Below are 17,733 nucleotides of genomic sequence, written 5' to 3'. Positions count from 1 at the left end.
TATCATGATGTGATTAGAAAGGCTGCAGACCTTTTGGAGTGGTAGATCAACAAACTGGGAGGGGTAGGGTTGTATCATCTTTGCAGAGAGGCTCTGTGACTTTAGTCCTGGACTCTGGACCATCAGATTTGCGTAATCGCAAATCATCTGGCCGGAGAACTGAATGTGCTTGCGGACAGTCTCAGTCAGTAGTATTCAGCCGATCACGAGTGGCATCTCCATCTGGAGGTGGTTGTTCACATTTTCAGGATGTGGGAGTTTCCTCTGCTGGACCTGCTTGCCACACTCAAGAACGTGCACTGCCCGGTATTCTGCAGTCTCTAGTATTCGATGCGGGGAGCGTTGGGGGGGGCATGTTTCAGTTCGATTGGGGCTCATATGTTCTTTACGCGTTTTCCCCATACCCTTAATTCCTGGAGTTCTGAGGACGAATTGGCAAGGCCCAAGTCATATTGATCGTCCCAGATTGACCACGAAGAGTATGGTACACAGACCTACTTTGCCTCTCATTGCACCCTCCACTCCATCTCCTTCTCAGGGCAGACCTCCTCTTGCAGTCGCAGGGTCAGGTTCTAAACACCCTCCTCCAGATCCTGCACCTTTATGCTTGGAGATTGAAGAGGGCAATCTGAGTTCCTTCTCTCTCCCACCGGATGTGATGAATATTATATTATCAGCCAGAAGACACTCCACGAGATCTGCCTATTCTGGTACGTGGGCCTAGTTTGTGAAATGGTTGGAGAGAGATTGATACCTTACAGGCCCATTTATCTGATGGTCTTAGTTTCTCTCTTTCCCTCGGGCAACAGAATTCTGCTTTAGCTACTGTTAAGGGCTACTTAGCTGCTTTGTCGGCTTTTCTCTGTTTACCAGACCAACCCTTGTTTAAATCTCCCATAGTTATGAGATTCATCAAGGGTCTCACTAATGCCTCAGTGAGATTTTAATTTGGTTCTCACATTTTTGATGGGTTCACCTTTTGTACCATTGTATAGTTCTCCCTTAAGGTTTCTAGCGTTTAAAACTATATTTTTAGTGGCAATCACTTCCACTAGGATGGTGAGTGTAATTGCCGGCTCTTTGATCCAAGCCTCCTTTTATGTCTTTCATGCGTATACGAGGGCTCTTAGGACCAGAGCTGCTTTTCTGCCTAAGGAGTTCACTCCTTTCCACTTGGGCAGTCCATCACCTTACCCACTTTATACCCTCACCCTTCTAAGGAGAAGGAGATACTTCATCGCCTGGACCCCCCAAGAGGGCAGTCGGCTTCTACTTGGACAGAACCAAGTGCTTCAGGTTGGACGATCAACTCTGGTTGGTTATGTGGGCAAAATGGGCTGTCCACAAAAGAACGCTGTCCAGGTGGATCATCCTGTGTATCAAGATCTGCTACGCTTTGGCCAAAATTAGCCTCCTGAAGGTATGTTTGCTCATTCTACCAGAGCAAAGTCTTTTTCGGCTTTGGCTACAGGTGTCCTGTGGTAGACATCTGCAAAGCGGCAACTTGGGCCTCCCTCCACACTTTTGCGAAGCACTATTGTTTGGAATCAGAAGTGGAGAGGGACGGCCATTTTGCTCGTTCTGGGTTGCAGGATTTTTTAGGTGCAGGCAGGCACTTTCCTCCGGAAGCAGGACTGCTTGGGGATTCAATTCAAAAGGTGAGGAATCCACAGGCAGATGTATCAATCAGTAGAACATGTTACTTACCTTTGGTAAAGCTTTTTGTGGTGGATACAGTTTCTGCCTGTGGTTTCCTCACTGACCCACAGCCTCCTCGTTGCTTGTCTGCTTATACCGAAAAATAATCAATGTATATCTTGTGTGATTTGGTGTTGGAATTATGAGATAGTTGGCCTTGGGAAATGTTTATAATGAAGAGTTTCCAGGTTTGGTTGTGTTTGTATACTTGTAAAAATGTTGTTGGTTCACCCGACAAGGACTTCTTATGTCTCCGATGATATCAAGCGGAGTCGCATGCGGTGCCGTTCCTTTGTGACTTCCTTGTCGACGTGGGAGAGTTGAGGAGAAGTTTCTGTGGAATGCTGCATTTTGGGGTAATTCAGAAGGTGAGGAATCCACAGGCAGATACTGTATCCACCAGAAAAAGCTTTATCGAAGGTAAGTAACTTGTTCTTCAGAACCATAAAATGCTGCTGTTTGGCCTTTGACCGGAAGACCTTAACAGCTGGTAAAATGGCCATAGATCAGGCTGCCATAAAATCTTTATAAATTGCAGATATCCTATGGGTGAGCGTGGCCTTGCTGTTCTCTAGATGTGGTTGCCAACAAAGCCTGTCATCAAGTTTGATTCCCAGAGTGTTAGCACCAGCAACTCTGTTTAGCATATTATCTCCCAGTCTGATTTTCCCCTTTTAAATCTTATGTGGGTTGAAGATCATTATATTTGACTTAGACATGTTTATTTCCAGGCCCCTTTATTGTACAATAAGATTGAAAATAGACCAATTCATTTTCCAAGCCACTAGGGGTCCTGGAGAATCAAGTTGGTATCTTTGGCGAACATAACGCCGGAACAGTTAGCCCATTTAACTTTAAAAAAAATCGTTGATGCAGCCATTTGAATGGTCAATGACCTAATTCATATATAATGAAAAGCGCGTAGGGGCCAGAACACACTTGTCTCATGCTCCTCCTGACAGAGATGCGTTCCGTAAGTTCACCATTACTGCCCTAGATAACCTGGGCATAATTTTCCTCATGAAGCCTCATTATGAAGTTGAGTAGGGAAGGTGGAACTCCCATGGATCTCATCGGAACAAGATAGAATGCCGCTTTAGGTCCATAAGGGCAATGTATAAATGGTCATTGGTTAGTTTAGTGTACTTCTATAAGATTCATGTCAAATAGGAGATCTGATCACCAGTCCCTAATTTTATTCTAAAGCCTGATTGAAAGGGTGACACTATACTGCTTTGCAATGTACAATCATCCAATTTATTAAGGACCTGGTGAGCAAAAACCTTTTGAAAGTTATCCAAAAAGGCTTATGTGCCTATAGTTTGAGGGATGTCCTTAATCCCCTCTTCTATAGGCTGGTATTATTTCGGCCCCATACCAGGTAGATGGTACTTGGGCACCTGCAACAATAATGTTAGACAACAATTTGATGTTAGGTACTCAAATTGTTGGTTCCGATTGGATTGAGTCTCCGGTAATTTATCAGGCCCAGAGGCCCGCCCTGATTTTCAAGCTTTTTATGGCAGCCTGGGTTTCGGTCACTGAGGAAAAAATCAATGTGTAAGGGATGTGAAAGGTTACTGCCCTCTACTGGATAAACAATGCAATAGGGGGCAGTAGCTAACGGTAATTCATTCTCCGAGCATAGTTGTGCAAAATGATGCTCCCATTTGGACTGTTTGATGTGATGTACAGTTGTACTACCATGGGCCAGTTTTGACTTAAGTAACATTGGGGTGAACATGAAAATCGCCATGGATAACATTCTTATGCCTTTTAAGCTCGGTCAATCCTAAGCTTTCTTTAAGTGTTAAATCACGTTGCAAAATATGTTATGCTTACTATATCTTCCTTGATCTGAGAAGCATTATTTCTTCCATTCAAACTAGATAAATCTTTGTGTACCCTCTTTTCTTTAAGGTATCGGAGGCAGATGGATGAAATGCAGAAGGCCTTTAACAAGACTATAATCAAACTTCAGAACACAGCCAGACTAGCAGAGGAGCAGGTAACTTTACTTGCTGTTTATTTTGCAGTAGATTCTAGATCAGAGTAGATATGCATATGCCACTCAATCTTTGGGAGTGCCGTGTAACGTTCATGCTCATTCCAACCATTTCTTTTGTTGGAAACCGCCTGTAACAATATCCACTCAGAAGCAAGGCCAAACTATAACCTCAGTTTGTATACATGCACACCAGTCCTTAAATTATTTTACATGCCTTCCTTTTTTGTAAATTACTATTAAATTGTATAGGTTCTTTTTTAAATACCCCAAAACAAGTGAGTGCCAGAAATCGTTTCTCTATTTAAATGTTACCAGGTGCATCTTATCCATCATTTGCAAGTTAAAGGACTTTAGGATTTCACAAGTATCTAAAAACGATTCTAGGATCCCAAGGAACAACACCTTCTTTGCATACTATTCTTGGTAGGCTAGCATACTTGAAAAACATTGGTCCACGATCAGCTGTTGGTCCTTGATAGAGTTAAACGTCTTTGAATAGAAGTTTGTAAGTATACATACCTACTCTCAATCTCTGGAAGCCTCTGGTCAGGGGTATTTGCCAAAAACCTGAGACCTGCTAGCAGCTCATCTCAAATTATTCTTAGGGAACCGCAAAATAAGTCACAGCAGTGGTGACGGAGTAACAGGGGTTGGCATCATCCCACACTATGGTCCAATACAGGTAGAGTGGGACCTGGCTGATACAAAGGGTACTACACAGTGTGGAGTTGGAGGTAAGTATGGATTGGAATCTACCTAATAACTGCTAGATGAAAGTCCTCACTTGCTGTAGGTCACGGACCAGGTGTGAGAAGATAACTTGGAGGACTGGCTAAGCTTGCCAGATAGCACCGGCGCTGGAACCACCCTGATATTCCAATAACACCTGAAATGCTGGCAACACCATTGAATAATACTCAAGACGGGATGCACCATTTGCAGTATTTTAGGAAGATATATTCATGTGTGGACCAGTTTGACTGGACATGTTTCAGTATACATGCACCTCAGGAAGAAAGGCATCAAAGGCTTGATGATGAAAGTCACAGCTACGCAGAAGGAGCATGCTGGTACACTGGTAGTTGTGGAAATTAGGCTGCCAGTACAGGAGAGACCTTTACAGAGAAAAGCAATGTCACTCAGTACAGCAAATGATTCTTGCCACCAACCCTTTACAAACGAAAAACATGAAACCTGCAGCCCCAAATAAAGTGATTGTCCTGGGCACACCTTGCAACTGAAAATAATTTAGTGCAGCCATCTAGAATAAACAGAAAATAAGAACATCAAACAGTAGTTGCCGATATGGACCCATTCATACTGCTTTGGCCAATTCCAATTAATCTGCTGCTAGATGGTAAGCCTCTTACATATTTTATCATAGCAAACGTAAAACACACCAGCCCAGGCATCAAAGACTTAATTCAGTGATGGAAGAGGTTGTCACCACAGCTTTATTAAGAAATGTCTACATTATTGCAGTCTGCTCATGGGCATCTGAAGGTTCAGCTTCATGAATACCTTATCTAAAATCAGACATAAGAGCATGTGGAACTCCGGAGCAGTCTATTAGCTTAAACTGTTGGTTTTAAATGTTGTATTCTGTTAGGCATCTTCTTCTTTTTTTTTTTTTTTTTTTTTTTTTTTTTTTTTGTCCTCATTTGTGCATTCCATAGGCTAAAAGGAAGAAAACCAGGGGGATACCATTCCTACCTCCAACCAGTGAAAGTGGTCAGATAGTAAAGCCCCATTCTTCCTATTCCCTCAGGGCTGACCCGGGAAGAAGGTCTAGAAAAACCAGTCCTCAACCCAGAAGCCCAGGAGTTATTGCCAAATTGCTTAATCATCGGACTTCTGAACCAGATTTAAAGAAATTAAATATCAGTGTAAAAATATCAAAACAAAAAATTTTGATCCCAGAAATCCAGTTTCCTAATCCACTCCCTACGAGTGGTTGGACTCAATACGAAGGGTACGAAAGTTGGATGGAAGTGAGGCATCTTCATATCTAATTTCCTTTCCTGAGTTACCTGAGTAGCGGATTAGGAAGGCTTTCTTAGCACAGCCACTGAAGTCTGGTTTTGATTCCTATTAGAGTAATGAAAATCAGAAAATACTGTCTTTCGAATGATTTTAAGGAGCCGTGTAGAAAGAGTGCAAAAGTGATGCCCATTGTGAGCTGCAAATGGGAAGAGGAATTAAAAGCCATGAAGACTCTAGCCACTGTTACTGCGGTCCTTTCCCGCTTAGATAAAAAAATACAAGGCTACAGAGGATGCTGCTGCCTGTTTAACTGGGCACCCGCAACCGGATTCTGTGATTACACAGGCAGCTCAACGCAGATCAAAGAATCCATCGGCACCAATCACTGCACATCCTGACAAGGAAGGTAGACACCTTGTCAATATCGGGAATAGGTTTTCATCCATGCAGGCACTTGCTCTTAGGGCAACAAATTCCCTTGCTGTTATTGGACGATAAGACCGCCAAATGTGGTCCGACATCACCCCTTATCGAAGCCATTCCCAGAGGATATTAAACAGGAAGCGAAAAAGGTTCTACAGAAAGGAGAACATACATCATCAGAGGTGATTGACTGTTCAATGGATATTTTCACTGCCGCATTTAGACAACTTGCGAGTGCTGTGGTGTTACGAATACAGGGCTGGCTCAAAGATACCTCGTTTAGGCAAGATGGCCAAAACTAGATATTGGATCTCCCTTTTCATGGGGAAGCCCTTTTCAGTGAGCACATGGACAAAGCACTCCAAGCGATAAAGACAGACACACAGATACAGCCAAATCTTTAGGGACACTTCAATATAGAAAGATGCCCTTTCGGAGTTCCTGAGGCAGGAGTTTTCCCTCCTGCAGAGGAGGTTATCAGCGCTATCATTACCCTTCATATACACCTTTCTCACAGCAGTTTCGTACCCAGTACTCAGTACCAACCACCACAAGCAGCCTACAATAGATCTGCACCAAGAGGTGTAGAGCAGGCTGGATGCCAAGCAAAGGACACTGGCCTTTGCAAATAACATTATACAGGCTCCAGCTATTCCTCTTTTCTCATCACCCAATCAAGGAGGAAAAAGGTCCAGCTATTTTTATCACTGGCAAGACATAACTACAGACCAATGGGTCCTAAATCTTATTCAGTTTGGCCATTCAAAAAAATGAATCGAAACCCCAACATTAATCCCACCTCAACCCTCCATTCCGAAGCATCTACACCTTCTCAAGTTTGAGGTCATCTCAATGCTCAAGAATGCGGCGATTAAAGAAAATTGCTGCATCACAATGGTGAAGGGTTTCTATTTCTGATCTTTTTTGTTTGCAAAAAACTCAAAAAATGGCAACCAAATCTGGACCTCAAATCTCAATACCTATCTCAACAAACAGCCCTTCCAGATGGTAACGTTGCAAGACCTCCTAATGCTCCTGAATTACGGGCACTATATGACACCCCTTGACCTTCAGGATGAATATTTTCAGATCCTCATCCATCCATCTCACAGGAAGTTCCTACAGAGCCATTACCAGTTCAAGGTCTTTCATTTTGGCCAGAAGTCTGCCATCCAAATGATCAGAAAGTGCTTAGCACCGGTAACCGCTTTTTTGAGGAAACATAAAAACACCTGGTATTCCTGTGGCACCCTCTAATCGCGCAGACATCAACTGCTGCTTGCACAACCTGGTTCAGCGAGCTTGGCCTCACACTGAACGTAAGGAAATCAGTCTTAGACCCATCAAGAATTCACATTCCTGGAAGCGACGCTCCACACCACACTCAGTAAAGGGTATTCGACAGCAGAGAGGCAATTGAAACTGAAGTCCTTAGCCGAATTCATACGAACAAAAGTCTTTCAGTTTGTCATTATGCATTCCCCTAGTTCCGTTCTAAGCATGCGTCATCTCCAGGAGGAGATATACAAGCATTGGCTACAGACTGCAGGGTCTTTCGGCGCTTGTCAACATCACTCCAGCCATGATCTATGTCTAGCATGGTGGAGGAAACTGACAAATTCGTCAGTCGGTCTGTCTTTCCTTAGTGTAGATTCCCCACCGGGCATAATGACGCCTCGCCAGAAGGATGGGGAACGTTCCTTCAAGACCTGCAGGTCAGCGCCAGTAGCCCCAGCTGCACTTTCTTATCAATTTGCTGGAGCTCAAGGCAGTGCCTCTAGCCTTGTAGGCTTTTGTTCAGAAGAAAAGGAATTTGGTGGTTTTCATCTGAACGGACAATATGAGCACGACACACTACATCAACAAACAGGGCTGACCAAGGTCCTGTCTCCTTTCTTAAGAAGCACAAAGTATCTGGGAGTGGTCGATCTGCCACAGTGTGCACCTGCAGGCAGAACATGTCCCCAGAAAGCTGAACACAATAGCAGACCCTCTCAGCAAGCTGAAATCATCCTGCCACAAATGGGAATTGGATCAAAAAACTCAACAACATATTTATTCAGTGGGGAATACTGAAATTCGACCTCTTTGCAACCCCCTAGAACAAGAAATACCAGATCTTCGCAGGGTATCCCCATCAGGGATCATGGGGGAATGCATTTTGGATGGCATAATCTGGCATCTTTGCTTACACCTTTCTTCCCATTCCTCTCCTAAAGGTCCACATAAAGATGAAGGCCAAACCATGCAGGATGATCCTCAGAGCCCTGACCTGTCCACGCCAGCATTGGTTTACGGATCTCCTTCTTCTCTCAGAGAAACTAACTGAAGCTGATAACATTTCTTCTTACAATGTCAGTTGCAGGTGTTGCATCCTGATCCCAGGTTCCTTCATGTTTCGACCTGGCTCTTGAGCACAATGAGTTTGCCCTCTGTTAGAAATTGGATTTTTGGCAGGCTAGAGCATGTGCCAAAGCCAGGCAGAAACCACCACTCTAGTCAGGATAAGTGAGTTACACTCCTAAAATAACCCCTGCTCACCCCTAGGTAGCTTGGCACGAGCAGTCCGGGTTATCTTAGAGGTAGTGTGCAAGGCATTGGCACATAAGCAACAGTAATACAGTGTAAGCACTACAAAAGGACACCACACCAGTTTAGAAAAATATCCAATATTTTTATATACTTAAGACATGACCAAAAAAACGATAAAAAACCACAATACAGTACTTCAAAATCTTCACTTATCAAAATATGCTTTAAAAATAGTTCCTTGAAGTTGATATCTCCGTTCAGGGCTATCACAGCATCGTGAGCAAACAAATCCAAACAGTTCTGGCTGACCGCGGCGTCGTGGGTCAGCTACGGTGTCAGGAAAACCCGCAAACAGTGCCTTTTAGAAATGCAGGACGTTGATGACCTCTCGTTGAGCTTCCGCAAACACGACATCCGCAGGCCTCGGTACCGGAGGTCGGTGCAGGAGTCGTCGGGGGCCCTCGAAGTTACACGCGTTGCAGGTCGATCTCCTCTCTGATGGAGTCCGGAGCGCTGGCGTTGGCAGGCGTCGGGTGCTGCAGCACGAAGTCCAGCGGTGCGGCGTGCGGTACCCTCAGGTCGCAGTGCGAGCTACAGCTCGGTGGCGGCGTCAGAAGGCGTCGTCAGTGTGACCAGGTTCGCAGTGCGAGATGAAGGCGGTGCTCGCCACGGTGCTGGCAGGTCAAGGTGCAAGCAGCGGCGTCATCGTTGCTGAAGCGCTGTCATCGGCTGACAAACTGAAGTCGATGACGTTGGTAAGCCAAGGCTGCAGTGCGGGATGAGGGCGGTGCGTCGTAACTTTACGAGCGGTGCCCTCGAACCATGGTGCAAGCAGCGGCCTCTAATTCGGCGCGAAGCATCGTTGTCAGGGAGGCCAAGGCGTCGTCATGAAGCGGTGTGGAGTGCAGTGCCCACAGGTCGCGGTGCGAGCAGTGGCGCGTCAACAGGCGTCATCGGTGAGAGCAGGATCGCGTTGTGCAGGTGCCCTCTACGGTGCCAGGGCATCGCGGTGAAGCAAGGCAGTGTGGAGTGCAGTGCCCATAGGTCGCTGTGCGAGCAGAGGCTTGGTGGCAGCGTCAGCAGGTGTCGCCGGTGAGACCAGGGTCGCGTTGTGGCGGTGCCCTCTGCGGTGCCTTCAAGACACGGACTCGCCAGCGTCGTCATAGACTTAGTCGGGTTTGCTTCTCTTCTGTTGCAGCACCAAACACACCGTCTCCAGTGCTGAGGGCAGAAGAGCTTGACGTCTTTGCTGTTCCTAAGACTTCTTGAACAGGAGGCAAGCTCTACATCAAGCCATTGGAGAAAATCACAAAAGTAGATTGCAGAAAGTTCAGTCCAGTCCTTTTACTGCCCAAGACAGAAGCCGCCACTGCAGGCTAACACAGCAAAGTGGTAGTTCCTCCTCACAGCTTCTCCAGCTCTTCTTGGCAGTCTCCTTGATCCAAAAGAATTCTAAAGTTCAGGGGTCTGGGCCCCAGTATTTGTATCCAAAAATCCTTTGACCCTGTAGGCAGAGGGTGCCTATGCCCAGCCAGAATTAGTTCTGCCTTCTCTGGTGTGATTTCCCAGCAGGAGGTGGAGAATGCATTGTCAGAGGCAAACCAGGCCCTTTGAGGTGCAAGGAAATCTCCTCCCTCTTCCCCCATCGCAGCCCAGATCTATTCAGCCCTTTCCTGACCTACCTAGACTATCGGAAGCCACCCTTGCTTCCTAGCCATCTGTCGTCCAAAACCCAGCCAGGCAATCCACATTCCAGCAGAGGCACACAGGATGACTGTCCAAGAAAATACCTACTTCCTAAAAGTGGTATTTTCAAACACAGAATGTAAAAATCACCTTTACTAAAAGTTGCATCGTTAGATTCTGAGTTCAGGCATACTAAATTGTATTTTCCCACCTAGTTCCCAGTGCCAGTTATGTTTATAAGATGTTATAAACAAACTTCCCATTCTGTCCTATGGGAAACAGGTAGCCTTGCAATAGTGAAAAGCGAAATGGGCTGTAATTCACTATCAGGACATGCCACCCACACCAGGGCATGTCCTACCTTTCACATACACTGCACCCTGCCCACAGGGGTACTTTGGGCCTACCTTAGGGGTGCCTGACATGTAAAAAAAGGGAAGGTTAGGGACTGACCAGTGTGTGCATGGGCCAAGTCGACATGAAAGTTACAAACTGCGCGCAGACTCTGCAATGGCAGGTCTGAGGTACCTTTTTAGGGCTACTCACCTGGGTGGCACAATCAGTGCAGCAGGCTCACTAGCATCATTTGGTTTACAGACCCTGGCACACTCAGTGCAAATTACTAGAGCATATGCACTATAGCACTGATAAGCAGTGCTGAAGTGCCCAGAGTCCTAAAACCAACACAGACAAAAAATAGGAGGAAGAAGTAAAAAGTTTAAGGATAACCCTGCAAAAAGGGCCATTTCCAACACCCTCCTAAACATCTCCTCAGACTGCAGAGAAATTCTGTCTAGAGCCTGTGCAGAGAGTACTAACAAAACCCATCCCGGGGCGTGGCTTGGTGGCGACCAAGATGGCCGCATAATCCGGCGGCGATCCTTACGACCCCTGAAATCCGCAATCAATCCTGCAGATCCACGACGTTCAACATCGGCATCGGAGAGTCCCATTCCTCCGACGCCCGCATGTGTATTTACTGTCTGGATCCGACCCCGGGGATCGGCAAGTGTGGGCGGGGCGCGGCCTACATGGTGAAGGCCCACATGTGCAGCACCGGCCTCGAGTGATCAGAGGGCCGCGGTGGGAGCGCAGGAGGGCGGCCAAGTGCGGCGCCGGTGCATCACAGCCCATGACGATGTGTGGACCCTCGCTTCCTGCCCCGGTCTGCGGCGGCGTGGCATGTTGCGCCCCCCCTGGCGGGGAAGTGGGGGCGAGGGGAGCAGGCTGGCCCTACCGCGGTGAGAAGCTGGAAGACGGTGAGGCCTAACATACAAGCCAAGAGGCCTCAAGCTATCGGGGCACCAGGGACACATCGCCTGGCCGTGGCGGCAGCAGCGGAGGCCCTCAGCGACAACGGTGCCGGGACTGGGGGCGCAAGTAGACTGCGCACAGCTGAGTGAGGTGTGTGGGCAGTGGACCAGATTGGCAGGCGGAAAGCGCGCATCAGTGGGCCCATGCTGAACTATGGAGGGCCACTCCTGCCCCTCTCGGTTGCGGCTGGGTGCGGGCGGACGACGGAGGGCCAGTGGTGGTCGCCCTATACCCTCCAAGGCCATGAGGAACAAGAAGTCCACGACGATCCAATCGAATACCATGGATAACTATACGGCGGACCAGGGAGGAGGAACTTTGCCCCACCCAGGGCCTTCGGATGAGCTCCGGGAGCCATCTCTATCCTCCATAATGCAGGCCATACAATCTCTGGGCACTACTCTGGAGTCAAAAATAGACAAAATGTCTATTGAATTGACGCTTCAGTGGGCGGATCTGAATAAAACGCCTGAGAGAGCCACGCAAAACGCCACCGCCATTACTGACCTCCAGGGGACCACCAAGTCATTACAACAACAGGTCCAACAGCTCACGCATCAACAGAGGCAGCTGGCAGCGCGGCTGGAGGACCAGGAAGGGAGGGACCGAAGAAACAACCTCTGGGTGGTAGGTGTGCCGGAGAAAATGGAAGGGGCTAGTGTGGAACTGTTTTTGGAAGATCTCATCTTGAACAGCCTGAAACCCAAGAGACTGTCTAAATTCTTCGTCATAGAGCGAGCACACAGGGCGCCAATCCCGCCACCGCGCCCTGGGGTCCCGCCGCGCACCATCATCGCGCGGGTTCTTAATTAGAGATGCAATCCTACAGGCGGCACGGCAGCATGGTGATTTACGTGTGGACGACGCCACAATACGCTTTTACCCTGACTTCACACTTAAGATCCAGCAGGGGCGCCGATCGTTTGACGCCTGTAGGAGAGTAGGGTCTGCAATCCTATGATCACCCAGATTTTTACTTTTTGTTTCACTGGTTTACGACTTTCCCTGGCTGTGGGCCTGCTAATCAGACCCACAGCCTAGCTGTTCTCTCTATTCCAAATTGTACCCAGGTACTGAATTGGCACTGGGCCCTCTCTGAGTCCCTGTACCCAGGGCTGAGGTGCACCCAGAAGTCTCCCAGGGGCTGCAGCATGTATTATGCCACCCCTGGGCTGACTAACCAAACAGACACAACTGGCTGCTTGACAGCTGGGGCAAAGTGGTGTACTCACCCTTTGCTTTAGATATAGTATACCAATATCTAAACCTAAATGGACACACAGATCTCCTATCAGTCACTCCTATGGCAGGCCTTGACAATCCTGAAGGCAGAGTGCTTGGAATCGTGTGAGATGGTGCTCTGGCATGAGCTGAGCCTGTCTGCGGCTTTCGGGATCTATCTCTTAGCCGTTTCGATGATAACGCATACCATATACTCTTAAGTGCATTATAATCCTCGCGGTTATATGCCAACTCTGGTATCACTTTATCAAAACATGTCGAGTAAGGTGTCATACGAATTGGAATATTAACCCCTCGCCAATTCTGGCGACGGGGTTAGCATTCCACCCTTCTAGAGGGACACGACATATTGGTAACCTGTAACCCCGGTTAAAGTCAGACAGAGCCTTAGCTCCACAAAATGGATGCTGCCACCGAGACACAAGTCTGCCCTCCTGTTGCTGGGAGTCCTCCCAGTGCAGGAGGCAAGGACAAAGGGTTTCCTGTCAGGGGCGGTGCCAGCACCGTCCCAGACAGGATTTTGTGTATCCTAGGTAGGCAGGGCTTTAGAGGAAGGTGACTGCAAGTGGCACCCCGGTGCTCACTGTGCATAGGCCGGCTTGAACCAGTTCCAGGGGCACACCAGACCCTGAGCTGGGGAAAGCCCGCCAAAGGAGAGGGGTGTAACCACCCCCCTCCTGGTCCCACCCATAGGGCAGGACTTAGTCGCGTGCCAGCCCCCTTTTTCAGGATAAAGGTAGGAGCAGGCCCCCTTCCAAATTAGATCAATCTTTGAATCCTGAACCGACCTTCTACACGAAGAACTCAAGACTCTTCTCAAGATTTTCTCCCTTGTGACTAAGGAGTAGTCACCCTGCAGCAGCAGGCACCAACCAAGCATCGCGGTTTGTTGCCAGTCTCTCCTTCGGATCAAGACTGCTCCAGCACGACGAGAACCGGCTTCCCTGGCACCTCTGACCTCAACCCACATCATCAGCCCAGCTGTGATCCGTGGGTGCGACGAGACCTCCAGGGACCAGCCATCTTCAGAACTGCACGACGCTTGTCCAGCACGACCACCGAGTGACCCTCGACCGAGTGCTTTGGGGTAAGAGAAGCCCCGACCCTGAGCAGCTCCAGCACCGAAGTTCAACCCCCCTGCATCCACGAGATCTGCGTGGGGCCCTTCTGCTCTTTGCTGCTCACCGCGTTGTCCCGGTCACTTGCCCGTTGGCTAGTGGCCCATTTACGACGCTTCACGACGACAAACACTGCTGGTCTGGTTGCTCCAGACTAGCCCTTGCTCCCCTCCAAAAGAGGAGCACCCTGGGCCCTCCTGGTCCACTCAAGACGCCATTTTAGGTCCACCGCGTGGGCCTTGCATTTGCCAAGACTTGTTGCCCAATCCTGGGTCCAGCGACGTCAGAAGCAGATACCTTCGTGGGACAGCTCGCACCTCCATCCTGGTCGCCGACAACGCCTCCTGGTCCGAGAGACTGCAGAGCCCAGCAGCGCCCACTCACCTGGCTGAGGTCACTTCGTCTGGTGCCATCCTGGTGCCCACCTAAATCACTGGCTAGTGATTCAGAACTTGGTCCCCTCTGCTTACAGGTTTTCTTCTTCCCTGATCCAGGCTTGGATCACCACGAACTTCTTCACTGGCCGCCTGCCAGCAACTTCTTTCTTCAGGCTCCTGGTTCTTCAACAAGGGTTTCCGACGCAACTTCAGCCCTATGCAGCCGCAGCCCCTGGGCTAGGTAAACTGAGTACTCCGGTGCTCCAGCATAGTCCAACACCCTAAGTGTTCGGATCCACTCCCGTTTTCGACCCACCTAGTCGGGTTCGCCCGAGAACAGTAACTTTGCAACTGCTAAGCATCCATAGACTTGTTCCCGCATTACGCGTGAGAGTTCCCACTCTGCACACGGCGTCCCTAGGCCTCCTGCTTCTAATCCAAGTGTTTAGTATTGTAGGCCTAGCGTTTCTACAGTCTAGAAAAGTATTACTTACCTGCTAGCAAGTTCGCATTCCACTTCTTGTGTATATGGTTTTTCGTGCCCCTCGGGCATTTGTGTAAATTGTGCGACTTAAAGTATTTTCTAAAGAGTTTTGTTATGTGCTTAGCTCCCTGACTCATAAAGAGTTCAGGGTAGTCTTGTTATAAATAAATACCTGTTTATTTTCATAACAACTTGTGTGGTGTCCTTTCACTTGGTGTTCAAGGGGTAATGTGATGGTAAAACAGCTGGCTTAACACGCCCTCTAGAGTCTTAGCCTTAGACTGCTCGTATCCATGCTACTAGGATAGCTGGTCCATAAGGTTGACTTACAACCAATCATCAATAAGGGTTGTCTGGACTGATACATAGTGTTCACTAGAATAGTGAGCACTGCATATCAGGCCAACTTCTCACAACGCCGTCAAGAGGAAACTTCGAGAACGCGGTCTCAGGTACATGATGTTCTTCCCGGCGCGGCTCAAGGTCTTGGCGGAGGGGGAAGTCCTTTTTCTTCACCGCCCCGGAGGAGGCCCATACCTGGCTTGAAGAGCGCGGCCAGCAGCGGAGGGGCCCGGACCCCGAGTGAAGCTGGAGGAGCGCGGCTCCCTAGTCTCCGGCTTCATCTGTGGGATCGGCAGGGGAGGCACGACGGCGACTGGAGAGCCAGCTCCAACAGGCTAGAAGGAGGGCTCTCAGCCTTTCGGCGTCACCGGACCTGGAGTGATGAGGTGGACTACGTGGATTCGGACTGGCAGGATATCGTGGACATGTAAAGTATACGGGGACTGTTGATACTAATCCTGCAGGGTCACAGAGTGGGGGGGGCTTGATATGCATGGGGGGTCCTGAGGGGATCGATAGCAGAACTTGATATATCTTTGTTGTTGCTAATTTCCCATTTGGATGGGGTACCCTGGTTGAGTCTTAGGAGGGTCCTCCTCCGTTATGGGACATTGCTCTGGATCAGGACGATCGTTGGACTACCTAATGAACTGTAAGGGGGAGTCGGGGGAGGCCCGGATGCTGGACTTGGTTGCACCACTCACCCCTGAGTTTATCGTCTCAAGGGCTACAGACGCTCTGCTTGTTGGGGATGTCTGGCGAGGTTGGCCGACGTAGCAGGGTAGCAGGGTAGCAGGGTGGGGGGTTGTTGCGGGGGGAAATGGGGGCTTTGTTCTAGTTATTTGTTTTTGTATTGTATGTTTGTTTTGACTCCATCGACACACTCACTAGGCGGGTGGGAGGGAGATTTGGTCACTACCCCTTAGCTTTTGCGGGGACATTGGCTGGGTCACACATGCCTATGATGCAACACCTTGACATACTAGCCTGGAATGTGAACGGCCTGCAGAACAAGATCAAGCGCACTGTTGAGCTTCAATACCTACGCAGGCACGCTCCTGATGTTGTACTCCTACAGGAGACGCATCTGCTGGGGAATCATTACAAGGCCCTAGACAGATTTGGTTACACCCTACGTGCCCACTCTGGCTTCACAACGGGCTCCAGGGGAGTAGGTATCCTAATCAAAAACTCCTTGCCACTGGTCTGGGGGCGCTGCTGGTCTGATCCCCTGGGTCGCTTTGTGGCATTATCTGTACAATAGGAGGGCCGCACTCTGAACTTCTGCTCGCTATACATTCCTCCGAAGCAACACGCGACCACCCTCCCTGATATTGGAAAGTTGCTGTTGGAAATGCCTACGGGGACATTGGTCCTGGGTGGGGACATGAACGATGTGATGGCTAGAGAGTTGGACAGATCACCGACTACACTGAGTAGGGGAGTGACAGGCCACCTCAGGGATTTTGCACATGCATAGGCTTGGTCGATCTATGGAGGGCGCATAACTCACAAGCTAGACAATACACGCACATCTCCGCAGCCCATGGGTCATCCTCTAGGATCGATTACATATTTAAGCTAGCAGACTGCATGAACCTTTTTCGAGACGGACATCATAAAGCTAGAGGGATCTCTGACCATGCACCGGTGGGGGTTCAGATGATGGGTCCCAAGTGAGATTGGAGTGTCCCCCCCTCGACTTGATTCCTTTTTATTTAAGGACAGGGAGTATATGGGGAGGTTCCGGGAGAGGGTAGATCATTACTTCAATGAAAATGTAGGCTCTGTGAGCTCCCCTGGGATAGTGTGGGAGGCGTAGAAGATAGTGGCCAGGGATTTTGTACAGGCCGAGGTAGGGAGACGGCGTAAAGACAAATATGCGCAGGTGGAGAAACTGGAATCGGAGCTTCATGCTCCTGGAAGGGGGGACGGGGCTTACTCAGGCTCAGGAGCGGGACAGACTGCATAATGCATGGCTCTTAAGTAAAGAGCTACGGGATGTCCTGACGGAAAAGGCGCGATCGCATGCACTTGCCACTCAACGGAGGGTGTACAATTCGGGGGACAAGGCGAATAAAATAATCGCCTGGCTGGAGACGAGAGACCGAGACCGCAGCTGGGTGCCGAGGATAGAGCGTCCGGATGGGTCATTGAGCACCACGAGCGTGGCAATAGCGGAGGATTTCGCGCGATACTATGAGGAGGTCTACCGGTCTCACACAACAAGGGACAAACAGGAGTGTCGCGATTTCCTGGCCCCCTTGCGGCTGCCCGTACTAGAGTCCGCGGACAGGTACGTGCTGGAAGCTGATATCACGGTTAAGGAAGTGGAGGAGGCCATGGGGGACCTGCAGACGGGAAAGGCCCCGGGGCCCAATGGGTTCCCAGCGGAGGCATTTGGCTGTGTGGCTAGCCGCACAGCGCTCCACATGTGCAGCATGTTCCTCGAGGCGCGGGAGACTGGGCAGCTTCCGTGGGATTTACGGTTGGCAACGATCATTGTGATCCATAACACAGGAAAAC

At 49.1% G+C, this 17,733-nt stretch overlaps 1 protein-coding gene across 6 annotated transcripts in view; it reads left to right on the top strand.

Annotated features, from left to right (window-relative positions):
• Positions 1-17,733, top strand: part of SUCO (SUN domain containing ossification factor) — a 570,127-nt gene that overhangs the window by 460,854 nt on the left and 91,540 nt on the right. For all 6 annotated transcript variants that reach the window (XR_013594734.1, XM_078642395.1, XM_078642375.1 and 3 more), the window contains one exon: positions 3,619-3,706. Coding sequence is in view for 5 of the 6 variants with exons in the window: in XM_078642395.1 (XP_078498521.1) it covers positions 3,619-3,706 (88 nt within the window). In the remaining variant the exon portion in view is untranslated. The remainder of the gene's footprint in view (positions 1-3,618; positions 3,707-17,733) is intronic.

This window comes from Lissotriton helveticus, chromosome 1_1 (assembly GCF_964261635.1).
Source record: "Lissotriton helveticus chromosome 1_1, aLisHel1.1, whole genome shotgun sequence".
Lineage (NCBI taxonomy): Eukaryota > Metazoa > Chordata > Amphibia > Caudata > Salamandridae > Lissotriton > Lissotriton helveticus.
This window is presented reverse-complemented; position numbering and strand designations above follow the sequence as displayed.